Source organism: Palaemon carinicauda, chromosome 8, assembly GCF_036898095.1.
Source record: "Palaemon carinicauda isolate YSFRI2023 chromosome 8, ASM3689809v2, whole genome shotgun sequence".
In the NCBI taxonomy this organism is placed as follows: Eukaryota; Metazoa; Arthropoda; class Malacostraca; order Decapoda; family Palaemonidae; genus Palaemon; species Palaemon carinicauda.
Window position 1 is genome coordinate 14,106,822 of NC_090732.1, and position 17,004 is coordinate 14,123,825.

Genomic DNA, 17,004 nt, shown 5'->3' on the forward strand with positions numbered 1-17,004 from the left:
AGCTGCTGCAAAATCTTTTCCAAACAAATATTTTAACAACAAAAAATCAAGAAAGTAGGTGTGCTCCAAATATTATGTCCCTTCACTCTCAAGCACTGATGATTTTTTAAACCAATTGCTTGTGTACTTCTGTGTTCAAATTTTGAAAAGGAATGTCAGAACACTTATAATAAGTAGATAATTATGGCCCCTCAGCCCACAGAAAAAATAGGACTTCCTCTATTACAGTGTTTGAACAAATACAACTGTAAGGCTCTTACTGAACAAAAAACTATTTCTACTGTAAGGTCTTTATCCAGTTTTAGTGAAAGGATATGCAAAAATGGAGGCAGATAGTCATAAAAACATTTTCAATCTTAAGGAAGGTAGAAGCACCAAGATTATATTGTTCCCCAAGGTCTACCTTGATCGACAACTCTTTCAATTAATTTATGCATGTACCAGAAGCTAAAGCCAACAGCACGCTAAGCTTTTACCGAATAGGGTAGATGCCGTAATTAAGTTGGGGGTAAAACTGGGTAGTCCAGGCCTGAGTTATTTACTCTGATTCCACAACTAAGTTTATTTCTGAGCTACAAGAAGAGAAGTTATTGGTCTTATTCACCACATAAACCAATTGAGTTACATTTTGTATAGTTGAGCTACAACTATCTCTGCATACTTGGAAGAAAAATTAAAGTTAGTTTATCGTAAGATTTCTAAAAACATTGATCCTGTTTACATCTAGAATGTTTGTGTTGTGCATAGGCTGAGGCTTATGGCCAAAATGTTAAGCTTATGTAGCGGCATTTCCCGGGGTATTTAGAAGTAACTAAGCACCTCCAGAAGGATTTACAGCTCATGCATTTAATGCATTAGAAAATTAACCTTTTATCATTTTTAACTGTACAGTAATTGTTACCTAAATACAGATAATCCAATATAATTTTTTTTTTCTTTTTACAGTTCTACTCGTAATGATACTAACAACCTAAGTGTAAGAAATTACAACACTAAAGTAAATCCATGAAGAATAACAGGCCTAGGTTGCAAGCTAAAGAAAATGCCCTGTTATCTGGAGTGACGAAGAGATGTAACTTGTGCTGATACCACACCATTAACAAAAAACTTGAAGAGGGTCTACAATAAAAATATCATTTTCCAAAACAAACAGATATTGCTTTAAACACACTTGCTTTATTGAGAAGTGGTATATACTGATCCATCTACCATACTCTGTCCTCTGAATCATAATCTAGATGTCCTATAAAGCAACACGAATAGCAGAATTGCAAGTACAGAAAACCCAATATAAGATTTTTTTTTTATTACAGCCAGACTTGTAAAGGTACTAACAACCCGAGAATAATAAAATACCACACCGAAGTAAACCTGTGATGAAAACGCACCATCATCTGGAGTGATCACGTCATGCAACCTACCAACTGAGCTGAAACATCACCAATAACAAACAATTTTAAGGCATCAGCTATGTGAAATGCCATTTCCCACACTAAAGCAAAATTGTTTAAATTCATTTAGTTTAGCGAGAGGTGAGATAGTATTGTAGTAATGCATGATTGAGCTGCAGAAGGAAAAATGTAGACACACTGAGACGACGAGAGGGACTGAACTCTGCAAGGCGCAGTGAACCTTCTGAACCCTTACAGAAGGAACCCTAAGTAACTAGACCTGACTAATGAAGTTAGGTTAGTTCAAACGATGAGGAAGGCAAGATAATTAAATAAATTAAAAACTAAACAGGTTTATCACTAAGTTGGCTGGTAAGTGAGCATGACATGTCATATCATCGTCTACTCTATAAATAAAAAACCTCTATTTAACTGACCAGACCAGGCAATGCTTAAGTTGTTGACTAGGCAAGAAGCGCCGTTTCAACATGATATGGCTGTTGACTTCTATCTCTGTAATTACCCTTGACAAAAATTACGCTGTTACCACTGCGCAGTGTATACTCTAATTTTCCACAAATGTTAACTAGTAACATAATTGCTAATAGGCACCATGAGATACTGTCCTATTCACAGAGGATACTTAAACTCTGTGCTTTCCTTGTGTAGAAAGCTGACCAAACGATTATTGAATTAAAATACCATAAAAACTTATGTTGTAAAACTTTAGTTGAAACTTCGTCAAGCCCATCAGAGTTTTCAAGAAATCATACAATATGACATGCCAACCACATAAGTAATATGAGACTAATGAGAAGCGGAGGGATATTAGGATTTTCTGGCTCACCATTTAGCCGTCTTACAGAGAGATTACAGTAGAATTGTGGAATGCGAGGGTTTAGCAGCAGAAGGAACTAAATTATGTAAAGAATTTGAGGGTCTGTGTCAGGCATTTGAACCTGTAGCGTGCAGCTTACTTTCAGAACTCTTACTGAATGAAATGCTAATATTAGATTGACATCGGGAGTTTAGGTTCAGTTTGGCAATAGGGTGTGTGAATGACCAGAATTACCATTAGTACAGAATGAAAGGGGATTTGCTGGACTAATGAAGTTTAACAAAGGAATAAAGTTTTATCAATAGATTGTGAAGCTCATGACTATCGAAATATGATTGAACTTGTATTGCCCAAAGGTGGAGGCATGTCATAATTGTCATCCTCCCAGCTATTATAGAACCATAAATATAACAAGGGAAAATACTACAAAAGATCTGAAACTGGGATAAACTGTGTATCACTTGCATTACAATCCCAAATAAAAAAAAACAACTAGTTAGCTTGTAGCAAAGTGGAAGTTTGGAGCAGTAGAATAAATGTTACTATTGTTTTAATTGATAATTGTGGTTAATTATATAATGAAAATTAATTACAACTCCATATTCGCAGACAATCGAGAAATAAATAAGTCATCACTTCCTCTGTAAACAATGAGCCAAGCCTTTTCAGCACCAAGGAATTTCTGAAACACTAGCACTAACTGCACAGTAAATCCTTCTGATAACATTTCACATATTCTTATCCACAAGTGCCACGAGTAAAATATCTTGCAGACCCTTCATTCTTATTATTATTGTAAGCTAAGCTACTACCTTAATTGGAAAAGCAGGATAAGCCAAAGGCTCCAATAGGGAAAAATAGCCCAGTGAGGAAAAGAAACAAGGAAATAAATAAACTACAACAGGAGTAATAAACAATTAAAATAAAATATTTTATGAACAGTAACATTATATCTTTCATATATAAACTATAAATACTTGAAAAAAACAAGAGGATGTGAGATATCATAAATTAGTGTACCCTCAAGCAATAGAAAACTAACCTAAGACAGTGGAAGACCGCAGTACTGAGGCTATGGCACTAGCCAAGACTAGAGGACAATGGTTTGATTTCTTTTGAGTGTCCTCCATGAAGAGCTACTTAACATAGCTAAAGAGTCTTCTACCCTTACCAAGAGAAAAGTAGCCACTGAATAATTACATTAAGTAGTTAACCGCCTTAAGCAAAGAGGAATTGTCTGGTATGCTGTCAGGTGTATAAAGAAATACAAGAATGTGGACAGAATAGGCCAGACTATTCAGTTTATATGTAGGTAAAGGAAAAATGAGCCTTAACGAGAGAGAGGGATCCTATGTAGTACTGTCTGGCTAGTCAAAGGACCCAATAACTCTCTAGCGGTAGTATCTCAACGGATGGCTGGTGCCCTCGCCAACCTACTACCTTATAAATACAGGATTTCCATTAATTAGTGTATGAATGAAGTTTGAAGAAAGCATTATATTTTAAAAAGTTAGGTAACTGATTAATGTTATAAGTGAATAATTGCTTATTGAACAGTTTGATGAAACCTTAAACCACATAGTTATTTTAACTGAAAATTATAACTATTTAATACATAACCTGAATTTCAAAGATTTATTTTATGAGGCATAATGATTGCATCTTAATGGTTTACCAAATCGTCCTCCAAGAAGAGGTCTGGTACTTGAACTACCTTGTATCAATTAGCAGTGTGTGTTAAAGAGGGTTTAAGCAATAAATGTGAACCTGAATCTCGCCTTTCTCTCAACCTAAGATGACAATCCTTTGTGTTCAAAATAAAGCTGGAAAGTTGGTTTGTAAACTGCTTTGAAAGTACTGTTTTTTCATTTGATAGAATAAGATACTTCCAAACTTGCCTTAAACCCTTTATTAGGGTATATGTAGCAATAAGGTTATGCAAAGATTAAAAATGTGGTACCGACTTACATTCATTGTCTGACTGAGTTTCCTCTTCCTCATTTACCTGATCTACAAGAAATTCTGAGAGGATATTGGCTAATTTCTCAGATCTTTTACCCTTTAGAAAAGGGGTGGCAGCAGGAACATGTAGACTTGTATAAGATTTGTATTTACTGTACTAGGTTATTGGAGATGAGAGCTAGTGACCAAGCTTTGCAGTGAACAGTGAATACTGTTGTGTGAAACATTTAGAAAATGATCAAAATTAGTTGAAACTTTCAGAATTTAAAGGAATCATACGATATGACATGCCATCCACATAAGCAACATGAGACTTTTTAATTAAGGAATCATATGATATGACATGCCATCCACATAAGCATCATGAGACTTTTTATAACTAGTAGGTTGGCTAGGCCACCAGCCACCCATTGAGATACTACCACTAGACAGTTATGGGGTCTTTCAACTGGCCAGACAGTACTACACTGGATCCTTCTCTCTGGTTACGATTCATTTTCCCTTTGCCTACACACTGAATAGTCTGGCCTATTCTTTACATATCCTCTTCTGTCCTCATACACCTTGCAACACATATTACCAAACAATTCTCCTTCACTCAAGGGGTTACTGCACTGTAATTGTTCAGTGCCTACTTTCCTCTTGGTAATGGTAGAAGAGACTTCAGCTATGGTAAGCAACTCTTCTAGGAGAAGGATACTCCAAACTCAAACCACTGTTCCCTAGTCTTGGGTAGTGCCATAGCCTCTGTACCATGGTCTTCCACTGTCTTGGGTTAGAGCTCTCTTGCTTAGAGGTACACTCGAGCATACTATTCTATATTTCTCTTCCTCTTGTTTGGTAAAGTTTTATAGTTTATATAGGAGATATTTATTTTAATGTTACTCTTCTTAAAATGTTTTATTTTCCTTTTTTCCTTTCTTCACTGAGCTATTTTCCCCGTTGGAGCCCCTGGGCTTGTAGCGTCCTGCTTTTTCAACTAGGGTTGTGGCTTGGCAGGTAATAATAATAAAGAGTGAGAACAGCTTACTTTAGCAGGGGATATTAGGATCAGACCAACCTGCTTGATCTTCTGCCTCACAATCTAGTTTAGTCTTATAAAGCAACTAGAGTTGTGAAACACAAAGGTTTAGCAGCAGAACAAACTGAAGAATGTAAAGATTTTGAGGCTCTGTGTGAGGCTTTCAAATCTATGGAGTAGCGTACGTTCAGAAACCTTACTGAATGAAATTCTATTAATTTATGATTATGGGAGGAAGAGTTATGTTTGACAACCGAGTTGAGAAAGACTAAAATTATTGTACCAATACTAAGGAAGGATTCACTGGAATTCTGAAATATAAACATAGGGAACAAGTGATGTTGAAAGCTTGTGAAGCTCATCACTATCGACAAAAGGCTGAACTTGTATGTTGTCTAAAGGTAGCAACATGTCAATATTGACGTCATTCCGCTATAATTTACTAGTCTAGTCTTCCCTGCACGCAAGAATAACTTAATCGTTGATCATGGAAACATTTCCCCCTTGGTGGTACTAAGAGTGAAACACATACTTCACAACAATAATTAAATATGACAAATTCGGAGATAATTTGTATTTTTCCTAACCATACAAACCTTAGCTATTTACATAGGGGTATTACTTTCGGCGTAGCTGAAATGGCGAGCCATTAGATTTTTAACGAGGGTTAACTAACCCCCTCGCGCTAGTTAGCAGGGGGTAGGGGAGGGGTAGCTAGCTACCCCTCCCCCCTCACACACTGGTGAACTGACTCACTTCGCTTAAAGGTAGGACTTGACTTAGGGGACAGGGCTGGCGGGCAAATATGTGTAAATAGCTAAGGTTTGTATGGTTAGGAAAAATACAAATTATCTCCGAATTTGTCATTTGTTCCGTAACCGAAATACAAACCACGCTATTTACATAGGGTGCCTTACCCCTTAGGAAGGGTGGAAAGTCCCCAGCCATACTGGCTTTGGCTTTACCCGGGGACTCAGAATCCGAGTGAGCAGCACTTTCAGAAAAAGTGTCCCTGCACCTCACAAGTTCCTTGCTCCGCAAGGAGCGTGCGGCCTACATAAGCTTGTGTGTGGAGGGATGAAGTGTGACTTGTCCTAGGCAGTCGACCTGAAGACCTTTAGATGGAATTCTGGACTAGGACTTTCCCAATACCACCTCGTCAGGGTATGGGAGACGCGACAGTATTATCTTTTGAGGTCAGCTATGCAGAGAACCTAGGATGCTGCTTTCCCCAAGAGAGGGGAGGATGAAGAAAGAAGTAAGGGCCAGACATACCTCTTTCATTCATGCAGTCTGACACCGGGTAACAATGCCCTCAACCTTCTGCTACTTGTCCATTAAGGAGTCTGAGGTTAGACCAGCTGTTGTGTAGCCACCACAGGCTGATAGAAAAACGTATCGAGGCTCCTGTGGGTCACGTCCTGCAGGTAGTGGGCTGTGAAGGTCGTCCGACGCTTCCAGACTCCAGTTTGTAGCACCTGCGTCACAGAGTAGTTTTCTTGAAGACCAGTGACCTTGCGATGCCTCTGACATTGTGTGCTCTAAGGCTACATGACGGAGGAGGGTCTGGATTCAGGGCGAGATGGATGGTCCTTGAATCCAGGCTGCAAAGGTATTCTTGGTGACCCTCCTCTTCGTCCTTCCTGTGCTCCCAAACAGGGCTTGCACGTGAGGACGTACTGCAGCTGTTCTTTAAGATAACACCTCCGACTCCTTACTGGGCATAGTAGGAGAAGGCCTGGGTCATCTGTTACAGAACGGAGACTCGAAATCCTGAAGGAGTCGAACCAAAGGTTTGTGACTCCAAGATCTTGAGTCTAGTAACCGACTCAGGGACGAACCCGAACGTTACCTCTCCCTATCTTCTTGAATGGGCGAAGTCGTACGAGAGACCATGAAGTACGCTGATACGCTTGGCCGAAGCCAGAGCGAGCCGGGCCACCGTCTTCTAAGTCAGGTGCCTATCAGATGCCTAGTGTAATGGTTCACAGGGAGAAGTCTTAAGATCCCTAAGAACCCGAGCCATGTTCCATGGAGGTGGTCTCACTTCCGACTGGGTGCAGGCAAGTTCGTAGCTTCGTATAAGCGAAGAAAGATCCCGCGAGGAGGAATTGTCTAACCTTAGAGCCTGAAGGCCAGGCTTGAGGCTGAGCGATAGGCTTTACCGCCGAGAGCAAAAGGCATATTTCCTCCCGCAGATGGACAATAACTCCGCTAACGCTGGAATAGTGGCATCGAGGGGAGAGATACCTCTCCCACGATACCAACCACAGAAGACTCTCCATCTCGCCTGGTGGACCCCTGCGGATGACTTCGCAGGGGTCAAGACATCCGCTCCGCGACCTGTTGCGGAACGCCTCTCTCTGTGAGGAGATGCTGGATGGACTCCAGGCGTGGAGCCGAAGCGGAGCTACGGCTTGTGGTAGATGTAGTGGTGTGGTTGCTTTAGCTCTTGTCGTGGGGGAAGCTCTCTCGGGAGTTTCATCAAGGGATGCAGAAGGTCCGGAAACCACTCTGCATGATACCATAGCGGAGCTATCAGAGTCATCGACAGGTTGACTGATAGTCTGGTCTTGTTGAGCCCCCCTTCCCCTCAGACCCAACGGCGGCAAGGCGTAGACGTCGATGTTGTCCCACCGATGTGGGTAGACATCTCGGCAGGGTGCCTTGGGGTCCGGGGCTGGGGAGAAGTACAGCGACAGCTTGAAATTCAAGGTTGTCGCGAACAGGACCACAAGCTCAGGGCTTGTTGGCTACTGGGGGTTCCAAAGACCACTCGGTACTCTCTATCTGCGATGCTCTGTTCCGACTGTCGGAGAGCATATTCCTTTGTCCGGAATGAAGCGAGCCGATAGTGGTATTGAGTGGACTTCGGGTCATCTCAGTATCTCTACTGTAAGATGGGAAGACTGTTATGAAAAGGTACCTCCCCGCTTGATGAAATAAGCAACTACCGTGGTGTTGTCACTCACAGAGTGACTCGCCGGGGCCTGTTGTAACTGTTGACGGGCCAGAATATGGCCTTCATCCCTAGCCAATTGATGTGGAGGTACCCTTCTAGTTCTGGCCATAGGCTTGAGATCCTTTGGTTCAGAACGTGCCCCCCCCCCCCTTCTTTGAGCGTCCGAGAACAGCATCAAATGCGGAGGAGGGACGAGAAGATCCACTCTCTAGCAAAGGCTTCGTAGGTCAACCACCACTGCAGGATCCCTCGTTCGGCAGGTCCCATAGGACCAGAATGTCTGGGGAATCGTAGTCTTGATTCCACCGGGACTTGAGTCACCAAAGCAGGAGACTCATCCTGAGGCGAGTGTTTGGGACTAGAGGGGTCAAGGAGGATGGTGATCTAGGAGGCGTAACCAGAAAAAGGCTGGAGACTCTCCTCGCCTGAGGAAAGGTTCTACTACTCTCCTCCGCCTTGCTATCCTGTCATCTGGTGGGAAGGCTTAACGGAGATTGGAGTCTAAAATCAAGCCTAGATATCCCAGTTGTTGCGATGGAAACAGAGAAAACTTCTCGAGATTACCATGATCCTTAGATCTTGGCAAAGTCCCAGAGGCTTGTCTCGGAGTCGAAGAAGGGTCGATACCGAAACTGCCGGGGTAGCCAGTCATCCAGAAAGCGGAGGCGGATGCCGCTCCTGTGTGGACATGAGGATTCGGGATGAACTTCCTGGTGAATGCCTGAGGTGCTGTGGAAAGATCGAAGCACAGCACCTAGAACTGGTATATCTGTTGCCTAGGCTGAATTCCAAGTACTTCCTGTAAAGACGGATGGATTGGGATCTGGAAGTACCCGTCTTTCGGATCCAGTATGTACGTGAAGTCTTGTGGTTTCCCTACAAGTCTGACCGAATCTGTTGTACCATACTGACCGAAGTTTGTACGACGAACTTGTTCAGGGCCAAGAGGACGATGGTGGGTCTCCAGCCTGCAGGCGCTTCTTACAAGAAAGTGTCATTTGAAGAACCTTGGGGGAAGCCGCCAACAACCTTGGAGAGCATCCTTCTAGAGCATGGTCTCGCCCTCTGCCCGAGGGGCTAGCCCCTTTGCCGATCCCATGGCATAGGGGCTCAGCGACACTGGATTCGCTGACAGGGGAGGTAGAGATGCTACAAAACGGGACACGAAATCCCTGGCTGATCATGGAGATCGTTCAGGAATCGGCCCCGAGTTGCTGCCACTTAAAGGCGCAAATCCAGGCATCCCCCCCACTGGGGGATGCAGGTAGGGGTCGCCAATCCTTGCGTTTGCGGCCTAGGCCGCCCCCTCTAGGATTATTGCTTTCCCAGAAGGGCTCCTCGCCCTTTTTCCCGACAGGAGGGGGGAAGCTGCATAGACACCTTGTCTAGCTGCCCGAGCCGGTTCTGATGTCCTGGGCTGAACGAGGCTGTTGAAGTTGAGGCGCTGGAGGCTTGTAGGGACTGGATGTAAGCGCCTTGGAGGAGCGAATCGTGATACGATTTTCTCCACCTCTCAGTCGCTCGTTCCTTGTCCTTGGGCTGAAACAAACCCCTTCCAAGGATGGAAGAGTCTCTGGCTTTGCCGATATCCACGGTAGGGACCTTCGAGAGAAAACCTCTCGGTCACTGCATCTCAATGCTTCAACATCGAGTTTGTCCCCAAGTTCGACACTTGGTGTCGGGAAACGAAGGTGCACGTGTCCGAGAGGAGGAAAGTTCCATAACCTTTCCGGAGCTTCCTGGCCTGTCTGGTCCCCTTTGCGGCTTCCTCCTGGTTCAAGATTCCCGAAGTCGAGAATGTCACCTGCCGGGCGGAGAGTTTCTCGAGGGAAAAACCCCCGGAAGGCCCGTTGCACGGAATGGTGGAGAGGAAGAGCTAAATCAGGCTACCCCATGATCTCGAAGTATTCCCTCTGTTGACGACTGACAGAGGCAGTGTCAGCAGCCACCGTTGGAGGGAAGGGGATCGGGCGATCCTGAGGAGAGGAATGATGGGGTCTGCCTGAAAAGGGAGAAGAATGTTACCCAGACTCTTCTGAAGATTCTTCTTGCTCTTGTACGTGCCATGCTCTGCACTTACGAGGTGAAGATCGTGACTATGATGATCTGAAAGTATGGGCTCCAGAAAAACTCGCCAGGTTGCCCGTGTTGCGAAACCCAATGGGAATCGCGGTCGAAATCGCCCTTGGCCCTCGCGCGATGGTACAATCGTTGGTTCGCGCGCGGGCGAACATGTGTGCGCATGCGCGTGGGTGCGCACATGCGCGCGAGGACGCGAGGGCACGTAGGCGCGGTCGGAAGACCGAAAAACGCTTAAGCGAGTGATGGTGTGTTGGCGAGCGATGGCGCGATTGGCGAGCGATGGTTCTTTGCGGGAGATGGCGCGTTGGTGAGCGATGGCGCGTTGGTGAGCGATGGCGCATTGGCGAGCGATGGTGCGTAGCGACCGATCGCGTACAGGAGAGCCAACGCGTGGCCGCGTACGGCGATCTGAAGCGTGGGCGCGTTGTAAACGCTAGCGGGCAGGCGAAGAATCGCGCGCGATCGCTAGGAGATCGCTGGCGCGTAGGAGATCAATGGAGCGCGGTTGCGCGGCCAGAAGATATCAGCGAGGGGCAGAACCAGATGGTGAGGTTGCGCATAATAGCGAACGCTCGTGGGCGAGAACAGAAGACTTCTCGTGGGCGCGCAGGCGCTCAGAGACTCGTTCAAATCTAGAGCACAGGAGATCGTCGGCGAAGAGGTGAAGGAAACATCTCTTTCGCCTCCACCCACATCTGGAACCTCGTGGAGTACGCTGGTACGCATTGCGCACATCAGGAAAGGGCGCGCAGATGTGCGCTGGCGAGCAGGCAATCGTGGGTGTAAAAACAAGGAACAATCTCCTTGCCTGTGCCTAGATCCAAAGATCGTGGGCACGAGGGCGAACGTTGGCGCGCATTGCGCACATTAGAAAAGGGCGCGCAGATGTGCGCTGGCGCGCAGGCGATCGTGGGCATACAGGAGACCGTTGGCGCACAAGGCGCGTAGCAGGAAAAGGGCGTCCAGAAGTGCGCTGGCGAGCTGAAGAGAGCTGGCGCACAGAAGGTCTCAGAGGCGCAGGAGAGCGCTGGCGATCAGGAGATCTACGGCGAGACTCAGCTACAGGAGATCGCAGGAGAGAAATCTGGAACACAGCAGGAGAGCGCAAGCGCGCTACTCGCGCAGGTAAAACCTGGCACTTAAGGGACTTACCCACATTGTGGAGTAAGCCCTTTTGCCCCGAAGGGACCGGTGCTCGTTGGAAACGAGGTACGTTGACGCCCACTGCGCATCTGCGTCCAGGAGAAGGTCTGGCAGGAGGATCCTCTGCGGGGAAGGTGAAGATGAAGACGACCACAGGCAGGAGCACCATCATCAGACCTCCGAAGAGGAGTCTCTGGAGTGAACTCCCCCAAGGGGGAGAAGCACTTGCAGGAGAGACCGTGGCATCAGCTGCCCCAGAAGGGGACTGAGCCCTCAGCAATAACAGCAGAAGGAGACATCCGAAGAGGAGTCTCTGTGGTGAACTTCCCCCCTGGGGAAGAAACACTCGCAGGAGAGACCGTAGGGCTCAGCTGCCCCCCGAAGGGGACTGAGCCTTCAGCAACAACAGCAGAAGGAGTCCTCCAAAGAGGAGTCTCTATGAGTGTCCTCTCTCGCGAACGAGAGAGGAACACTTCGTAGAAGAGACTGAAGATGGAGCCCATAGGACCGAAGGGTCAGCCAGTGACCTAGGAGCCAACCTCTGAAGAGGCGCTCCTGCAGCTGCGTAGCTGCAGGTGAGACCGCTCAGCACCAAGAGCATAGTCACACAAAAACTATGGTCCGGGAATGTAACCGCTCAGCCCCTTGAGCAAGGTTACAAAAGCGGTCGCTCAGCACCAAGAGCAAAACCGCCGGAGGACCAGGAACATATCATAATTATTAATGGTAAGAGAAGTTTCCCCCGAAAGGGAAAGAAACTCAAACCTGGGCAGGGAACCTCCCTCGGAAGGGAAGTTACCCACCCAAGGAGGCGAACCTCCTGAGAGTTCTAAGATGAACTGAAGAGCTGTCAGTTGTCTCGGGAGAACTTCCAGGAGAAGGAGACACGCCCCTGACGAAGTCCTATAGAGGAGGCAGCAACAGCCGACTCCCCGAGTCCCAACAAGACAGCTCTGCTTCGTTGTCACATTAGGCAAACGGAAAAACAGATCGTTAACTGTGAAAATAAAAAATAATTAGTTAACATTCATTCCCCCAGGAAGACTCCGAAGAGGAAACCCGAGGGAAAAGAACACAAGAATTACATAACAGGCAAGAGCCCTCAACCCCACCTACACTCACGGGAAGGGGGAAGGGCGAGAACTGTAACAAAAACAGAATTATAAGTTATAATTATGCAACTCATTAAAGAATGTTCACAAAAAGTAAGAACGAAAAACCCCGAAGGGAAACGTTCTAAAAAGCTGAAAAGTTAACAAATACAATTAGATTTTATAATAAAAATATAATTGAGATAAAAAGTACTGCGTAGCAACTCCACCCGAACGGAGGAGCTATCGTAGTATGTAGAAAACGTAGTAAAAGGGTGAACGACCTCCAGAGAGAGAGAGAGAGAGACCGTAGTCAAACTACACTCTCGCGTTCCTACGCTGAACCCCATCTTCCCCGTAGGAAAAGAGGAGTAGCGGAGAAACAAAATAATAAGTCCAGCAATGACGACTCCCCACGGCGCCCGTGGAAGGAGCCGACCGAAGGACCAAGGAAGAGATCGCGGTCCATGGAATTACATCGTAGTGGCCTGACCTCCGGCGGCTACACGGTGATATCGTACACACACACACACACACACACACACACACACACACACACACAGCACGAACACTGAAAAGGAAACTTACTGATTTATATACTCAAATACATACATAACCATAAAAATATGTTTACATATATATATGAGTACAAGAAAAGTAAGTAATTAAGTAAAGACAAAACAATAAATGGCTGCCATGCGAGGACGGGAACAGAGACATCCGTTCGTCGTCCGAGCCAAAAGCGAAGTGAGTCAGTTCACCAGTGTGTGAGGGGGGAGGGGTAGCTAGCTACCCCTCCCCTACCCCCTTGCTAACTAGCGCGGGGATAGTTAACCCTCGTTAAAAATCTAATGGCTCGCCATTTCAGCTACGCCGAAAGTAATACCCCTATGTAAAAAGCGTGGTTTGTATTTCGGTTACGGAACAAAGCACAATTACCTGACATGATACAAGGTAATGCAGAACATGATCTCCCATTAGTAATTTTCGTGCACATTCCCAGCAATAATTATAAACTAAACCAGGTCAAGACATCTTAAAATGCATTATGTAAACAATCTAAGAGTATGCTTGATAATTGCTGGATCAACAGCGAAACTGAAGACAATATTCCCCAAGGAGACAACCTGGGCTTCCTACCACTTATGGTTCAGGCCTCTGTTACTTTATTAAGGGCATGTGTAGCTTGAAGTAAAAGAAATGGGATAGTTTTGCATGTGTCATTTCAAGCAAAAGAAATGGGGAAATTTTTTTAATTTTTAAAATCTTATGAGTAATGTCGATTAAAACTGGCTTCTGGAGAAGCAATAAGAACATCAGGGGAGATTCACATTAATAATACATTTTTCCTTCGTCAAAACCACATACAGTACTAGTACAATATCAGCTTTTCTGTATATCAAAGGAAAAAACTACTGTTATTCGTTTGTGATCAAATCTTATCTTGTATGCAAATTGACAATGTAAAATAGAGGTTCTGGATCAAACAAGACAGACTTGGAAATATAAAATATTGACCTAAAGGTAGTTAAGAGATGATCACTCCAGCTAACGGGTAGTTACATAGGGTTTGGATGATTAGTCCTCTGGCTGGTCCAGAAGGGGGAGAAGGATGTGGAGAGTAATTTATTTATTTCCTATTTCTATCTATACTAACATTGTGAAGCTATTTTTGTATCAGAAAGCAATATTCAGGGAAATGGTATACACATTAGTGTACTTTTATGAAACTCGTACAGTAAAAACAATATATCAGTACCCCAAGTCAATACTGTATCATGTTATAGTAGAATTGGAAATCCTGTGCTTCAACTTACCTCTAACATAGACACCAATTCTTGTTTGGATATTCCTATTCTGTCTCTGTCAGCCGAATCGACTACATATATGATGGCATCAGTGTTAGAATAATAACATCGCCAATAAGGTCTGTAATTAAAAAAAACAATGTATTAGCTAAAATAATAACACCAGCAGTCTAACATTAATCATACAGCAAAAAATCTTTAAAAAGGGTATCAGTGAAGTTTCACCCATCCCAGAAATTTGATTAAATACAGTCCCTCTATTTTTCACACAGCATAACCCACCAACTTTTTTCCTAAAGGAAATTCATTTCAGCAATTTTAAGCTTAAGCAGGTTTAATTAAGGTAACAACTGCCTATTTACCATTTCACCCTGCATTTTCTTTTGCAAAATTTAAAGTGAAGACTGCTGTCAATATGTTTATTATGAGCAAGTCTGTCATAATACCTAATGTTATCATCATCATTGTTGTTTTGTTTAAGTAAGGGCTTTCCTACAGTGTTTTCTATACAGTATTGCATAACTGTTCTGTACAAAAGCGCTTGAAGATTTCAAGAGCTTTTATAATACTGTATAGTACAATAACCTATCTTAGCAAGTGAAGGAATACAGTGTTACGATCAACAACACTGTCATCTGCCTTGCAATATCACTAATCTCGAAAGTAATTTGCATTTTTCCTAACTTTATAAAACCGAGTCCTTTAATAGATGTATGCTCTCAGCACAGCTGGAATTAGACTTTCAAGATTTATAATGAGGTATTGGTAATTACTGGTGCGTAAGCCCACCACCCTAGGCACACTGAATAGCCACTTTGACCTTCACCTGCGCCTTGTGGGGTGGATGTGGCAGGAAGTATAACTTAAGAGAAATACTGTACAAATAACTATTTAAAATTTTGTGATTTGATCCTTCACAAATGCAAACTTTCATCCTTTAGAGGAAGTTCATCTTTGAGGGGAGGGGGGTAGGAAGTACCTGTCACGAAACTGGTTGGCTAAAATCCCAAAACGTCTAAATGCTCAGACCTCTTGGGAGCAGAGTCATGACTCCCATCCACTTCCTATGGCACTATTTTCAGGCTAAATGGTAGATACTATCTAATGACAGTTGGTCATTGAAAAACTTTTATCCTTGTAAAAAGATACCGTGTCTGTAATGTAAGGCAATAGTAAATTGTTGGGTTTACATTACTATCCATCCTTTCCTCATTAGAAGAATGTGGGGAATGAAGGCTATTTAAATTACAATAGCAAAGTTATTCAGTAGTCCTACAACATAATGGTGTGACTACAGCACTAGAAGGAAGAAGAAGAAAGGCCAAACATTCTTACTCTCATCCTAGACTAATGACACAACTGATATCTTAAAATATGATGCTTCTTGTCCTATGATGGAGCTAGGTTTACTACACTACCAGTTAAGCAGCTACAACAGGTCCTTTGGTAAAGGGAGGTGAAGGTGGTCTGACATTTCCAGACACCTTCTTCCAAAAGGCTACGGTAGATCTTACATTCTGGCTTCGTGTGATTGAAACCGGGATGGTCTTCTCATCCACTTACTAGAGAGAACAGTTTTATGATCTCTTTCCATATACCTTCTGTACTGAAAGAAGAGTTATAGTGCCACCAGCTCCCCCTGGAAGAGGAAAATAAGTCCTAGTCCCCAACAGTATACTTTGTAGGGAAGAGCCAAAGAAAGGTTGGACTCGTGGCTACCTGGATTCGAGATCCTGGCTATTAACTCCTGAACTTAGGCAATGGGGATCCTCTATCCTTCAGAATGATTAGCGACACTGAAAAAGACTATTTGTTTCGTAGTCGCTTCACCGGGGTTACCCCCACCCAGTAGAGTCCTTTTGTTTTCCGGTTTTGAACTGTCCCAAGAGGAGGTGAAGCATGGCACTGCACCCGACCTATAGTCCAGCCAGGACGTGCCTTGAGGCTCTCCCTGGATGCCACTTCCATGTTGGCCGACTCAGAAGCTCAGATGATGGTAGGTTCCGATCAGTCTTTCCATCCATGTCCCTTGACTAAGGAACATAACCTTGGTATAATTAGACCAAGGGAAAGGATTGGCTTCCATGATTGCACAAAATCTCTTATGTCATAAACTAGCGTGTTTGCTTTCTTGATTGCTTCGAAACTCAGTTCAAACCAGGGAAATTCCAAGGTGGGTCTTGAGGCCCTGCGGTCTTTCCCATCTTGACCAGAGCCATGGAAGCTTACCCTTAGCCGTTAATTTGTCTGATAATGGCAAGGTCCTTTAAGAAGGTTGCTTCAGATTATGGGTTTTTGGTTTCCCTTGAGTAGGCCCTAGATCCTGAGTACAGTATTGTGATAGGATCTATGTCTCATGACTTGCCCCCTAAAATTAGTAAGGAGGAGTCGGAACGGTCAACCGGTAGTCAAATTTCAACTCATTCTCTTCCTGGTTCTAATATAAACCTGGCCTGTATTCCAATGCAGAGAAGGCCATGGCCAAGGGGTTCTCTTCCTTAGCAGCCTTGGAGGTGTCCTTTGATCCCACATGAGCCTTGGGTGACTGATTAAATACCTGTATTGCTGAAGGGCTCATGCATTCACTCTAGAAGACCCTGTGGACCATCTTGTCTATGGGTTGCCTTTCTAAGGTTAAGGAATTCGTTCAGCTAGGCCAAGCGTAATCGCAAATGAGAGATTGCTCACAAACAGGCAAGTTCTTTC

The 17,004-nt window shown here is 44.3% G+C and overlaps 1 protein-coding gene across 3 annotated transcripts in view; it reads right to left on the minus strand.

Annotated features, from left to right (window-relative positions):
* Window positions 1–17,004, minus strand: part of Arl1 (ADP ribosylation factor-like 1) — an 80,728-nt gene that overhangs the window by 3,022 nt on the left and 60,702 nt on the right. For all 3 annotated transcript variants that reach the window (XM_068378505.1, XM_068378507.1, XM_068378508.1), the window contains exon 3: window positions 14,308–14,419. In XM_068378505.1, the coding sequence (XP_068234606.1) occupies window positions 14,308–14,419 (112 nt within the window). The remainder of the gene's footprint in view (window positions 1–14,307; window positions 14,420–17,004) is intronic.